Source organism: Penaeus monodon, chromosome 12, assembly GCF_015228065.2.
Source record: "Penaeus monodon isolate SGIC_2016 chromosome 12, NSTDA_Pmon_1, whole genome shotgun sequence".
In the NCBI taxonomy this organism is placed as follows: Eukaryota; Metazoa; Arthropoda; class Malacostraca; order Decapoda; family Penaeidae; genus Penaeus; species Penaeus monodon.
Genome location: NC_051397.1, coordinates 19194235 through 19198589, shown reverse-complemented (window position 1 = coordinate 19198589; position 4355 = coordinate 19194235). Strand labels below are relative to the sequence as shown.

Sequence of the window (4355 nt, the reverse complement as noted above, 5' to 3'; positions counted from 1 at the left end):
AGATCACGGACCAATGGGAAAGGCAAGTCAGAGGGTATAAAAACACAGATTCATTCTTATTAAAACACACATAAAAACAGCAAAGCCATGTCATCTTGCAGGGCGAAGGAGTCCGTAGAGTTCCTATACAGATTCGTAGCGTCAGGGGTGACCCGCCTGATGCCAGGAGAAATTCACTACAACTCCCTTCCCTTCGGACAAACTCCCTCTCGGCCTCGACGCACACAGAACGGCCACTGCCTGCTTCTGAGGACCCTCGACTGAGCAGACAAGGTCATGCAGCATCAGAGGGGCAAGCAGAAAGGTAACGAGAGGAGTCGGTCGAAGGCCATCTCACCGGATCCACGGGTCAGTAGAATTAAGCAGCCCATGGTCACCACGACCGTCCACGACCCCCCGGAGGAGCGGCTCTGCACTGCGGATGGACTCAAAGGGACCGTAAAGCACAGGGAACATCGCACCTGCAAGAGACTGGAATTAGTGTATGGCATTTACTGTGTTCATCCTGTATAAAGGTAAAGTCCTGAAAGGAATGCCACTGATAAATCTATAGATACGGATGCACGGACCAGACAGGAAGAAGGGCATCGAAGGACGAAAGCGAAGAAGGAAAAGGACGACGAACCATTGAGCAATCACACCAAAGCTGAAAGAACAGGAAAGAGACAGAATAAACCGAAAATGAAATAAGAACATTGAGCCCAAAATATAAATTAAAATATAAAATGAAACATAAAATCAAACTTAATATCAAATACAAAACTTAAGAAATACAAAGAAACTTTGAAAAAATAATCTTGAAATTAATCTTACAACTAAAGGACATAAAAATACAAATTAAACATAAAAACATAAGGCAAACTTCAAAGCTACAAACTTAAGAATTATACAACTCCAAATTACTCACTTGAACAAAAAATACAAACTAAAGCTTAAACAAACAAAAAGATCTCAAGAAGACCAACCACACGTTGGTAAAGTGTACATACATGGTCTTGGAATACAGAACCTATCATCTCGACCTGGGCTGGAAGAATAAAATTCAGATTAATACACGATAAATGATAATGTTAATACGTACAGCTGATACACTACTTTTCAAGCACTAATTCATTTTCAGAGCTCTTTCTATTACTTAAAACACTAGACACTAGCTAGCACACATAACACAAAACTTCTCACTGGCATAATCCTTCAAGCAAAAGCAAAGAGGGAGACCAATCTAGGCTAACCATCGTCAGGAGGTCGGCAAAAGGAGGCCAAGAGAGCAACTGCAGGATCACCATCCGGTAGTCCATCTAAAGGAAGATCGTCCACGTCCCCATCCTCATCTAGCTCGGCATCATCTGGCAGGTGGAGTTCATCATTCGTCCTATAAGGCCTCAGCTGATTGAGGTGGTAAATCTTCTCCTTGTAAGGAGGAGACAGTACTCTATTACGTGTTACAGGACCGGTCTTAATAATACGAGCCGGACCAAAGCAACGAGGTCCAAGGGCTCCACGCCTTCCTACTCCTGCCATTCGAGGAAGGTCTTTAAAGAGGACTAGATCACCAACCTCAGCAGCAAAGGTGGACTTTCGGGTTCACCGATTATAATCCCGGGCCCAACCCTCCCTGGCCTGCACTGACATCTCAACGGCAATCTCTCTAGCTCTCCTTAACCTAGCAGCAAAAGATTGTGCTGCTTCATGATCAGTCTCCTCGTAATTGCTATTGCCAAACAGGATAGGTGGCCAATATGCTCCAGTCAGCAAATAGAGAGGCTGATCACCCACTGAGCAGTGTACTGCACTATTCATGGCCAAACGAACACATGGCAAAAGTTTATCCCATTCTAAGGGAGGAGCCTCTAGAAGTGTTGCCAAGGCGTTTTTCACCACTCGGTTGGTGCGTTCAATCATCTTATTAGCTTGGGGATGGAAAGCAGTAGTGAAAATGGTTTGTACACTGGCCAACTCACAAACCCTCTTAAATAAATTGTTTTTAGATTCTCGGCCATTGTCTGTTTGCAGTAGACGAGGTGGCCCAAACACAGTCACAAACTGATTAATAAAGGCATCAGCCACAGTCTCTGCATCCTTGGATGGCAACGGTATCAACTGGACGTATTGAGTGAGTTGGTCTATAAAATCTAATACATATGTATTACCTTGCGAGGTCACTTCAAGTTCCATGAGGTCTGCAGATACTCTTTCCAGTGGGTAACTGGCCTGTGGTGCAGCAGCAAGAGGCACGCGATAAGCCATGCCCTTACGTTTCTGGCAAGATCGACATGTACCAACATATTCTTTCACTGCGGCCAACATGTTAGGGAAGTAAAAGTAATCCCTGAGCTTACAATACGTCCTGTAAACACGAGGGTGACCTGCTGTTGCACCTTCATGAGCCAAATGCATGGCAGAGCCTCTAAGTGTCTTTGACACAACCAACTGATGGAGCACTCGATCTGGGAGATGATGGACATGATACAGAACTCCATCTCGAAGCTCAAACTCTTCAAGAGAAAGAGGAAGGCGACGATGTGGTAAAGTCCGTTCCTCTAAATACCCAATCACCTCTTTCCACAGGGGATCCTCCAGTTGGTGACGACGCAGATCGTCTGGATCACGCTTGTGCAGTTCCGTTGCAGCCACTGCACGACTCAACTGGTCTGGGACACGATGTTGAGTCCCTTGTTTGTATTTCAGAACTTAATTATAAAAACTAAGTTCGTGCGACCACCGAGTCATACGCAGACTTTTGGTCTTCCTACTGAACACATAGGTCAAAGGCCTATGGTCTGTGTAGATGTAGAAGCGGCGCCCATACACATAGCAGTCGAAGGCTCTTACCCTCTACTACTGCAAGTGCCTCACAATCAATTGCAGGGTACCGTGTCTCAGCATTCCTGAGTTTGCAGCTGAAGTATGCAACAGGCTGCAAGCGACCCTCATCGTCACATTGCATCAAGCAAGTGCCGATTGCAACACCCGATGCATCGGTGTGAATCTCAAAGGGCCTGTCAAAATCTGGCTTACTGAGAACTGGGGTGGAGATAAGTGCCTCCTTCAAGTTCTGGAAAGCAGTTTCCTCCTGCTGGCCCCAGAGAAACTTCGTATCTTTGCATGTCAGGCTGGTAAGTGGTGATGCAATATTTGAATAATCTTTAATATGCATCCTAAAGAAGCCTGTGCACCCGAGAAAGCGGCGCACTTCCTTTTGGTTCCTAGGCTGAGGCATCTTCTGTATTGCAACCACCTTATCTGGATCAGGTTCCACACCCTTGGGCGAGATCTTAAAGCCCAGGAATTTGAATGTGTCTGCTGCAAAAATACATTTCTTCCTGTTGAGCCTAAATCCTGCTTTTAAAAGGAGCAACAGAGTCTCATCCAAATGCCTCAGATGGTCATCAAAATTACTGCTGTGCACCACCACATCATCTAAATAGGCAATGGTGTGCCTGCCTAAAACAGATGAAAGCACACAGTTAACAGCCCATTGAAATGTCGAAGGGGCGGTTGCCAACCCAAATGGCAACTTCCTGAACTGGATAAGTCGATGCCCATCTGAGAATGCAGTCTTTGGCCTATCATCTGGATTGACATCTACTGTCCAGTAGGCACTGCGAGCATCCAGAGCAGTAAACCACATCGTTCCATGCAGCTGATCACTAAGCTCATCAATGCATATCATTGGATAAGCATCCTGCTCAGTAATGCTGTTGAGACCTCTGTAGTCTATACAGAAACGGGTGGACCCATCTTTCTTTCCGACAAGAAAGATTGGGGAATACCAAGGAGAGGTGGAGTGCTCAATAACTCCCTGTGCAAGCATATTGTCACATTCCTCTCAAATGAACTTTTTAGAGGCATCGGGGAGACGCCATTGCCGTACACATAGTGGACTTTCACCCTCTTTTGTTTTTATAGTATGTGAGATACCACCTACAGTTCCTAACTTTGCCTGCGCATCAAATAATGTTACATACTTAACTAGTACCTGCCTCAGCTGCTGTTGCTGCCCAAGAGTGAGGTGGCCCAGATCAACCTCACTTAAAAGATCACCAAGCTCAGCATCACCCAGCTGAACCTCATCTTCAGGGCAATTAGTATCTGCACCTGACAGTTCAACACCAAGTGGTGTTTGTGTCACCACATTGCAAGGTTGGAGATCCACATCTGGCATAATGATGTAAACATCTGCACTCCCAAAGTCACCAACAGCATCAAAGCTGTCAAAGTCATCATCAATAAATCCCTCACCCAGGTCAGGATCAACATTATCACCCAAGAAGAGCTCTGCCCCCAAAGCTTGCTCCTCTTCAGCATACTGGGAAGAAGTTCCAGGAATTCTAGCCTTTCTTATCTCAGCACTT

General features: G+C 45.6%; 1 protein-coding gene across 1 annotated transcript; it reads right to left on the bottom strand.

The window, feature by feature from the left end:
- Positions 1 to 809: 809 nt before the first annotated feature.
- On the bottom strand, positions 810 to 3814 carry LOC119579649. The gene is made up of 5 exons (XM_037927560.1): positions 2833 to 3814; positions 1611 to 2672; positions 1233 to 1514; positions 990 to 1027; positions 810 to 815 (listed from the first exon to the last, which is right to left on the bottom strand). The coding sequence occupies exons 1-5, from the start codon at positions 3812 to 3814 to the stop codon at positions 810 to 812; spliced, it is 2370 nt and encodes a 789-aa protein (XP_037783488.1).
- Positions 3815 to 4355: the final 541 nt, after the last annotated feature.

What these genes read in the sequence shown, in the direction of transcription:
- LOC119579649 (XM_037927560.1), bottom strand. Translation starts at nt 3,814, where the DNA reads ATGCTTGCACAGGGAGTTATTGAGCACTCCACCTCTCCTTGGTATTCC. An exon ending in GGCACTTGCAGTAGTAGAGG is followed by an intron (nt 2,673 to 2,832) that starts GTAAGAGCCTTC and finishes AATACAAACAAG; the next exon opens with GGACTCAACATCGTGTCCCA. An exon ending in TTGCCGACCTCCTGACGATG is followed by an intron (nt 1,028 to 1,232) that starts GTTAGCCTAGAT and finishes TTATTCTTCCAG; the next exon opens with CCCAGGTCGAGATGATAGGT.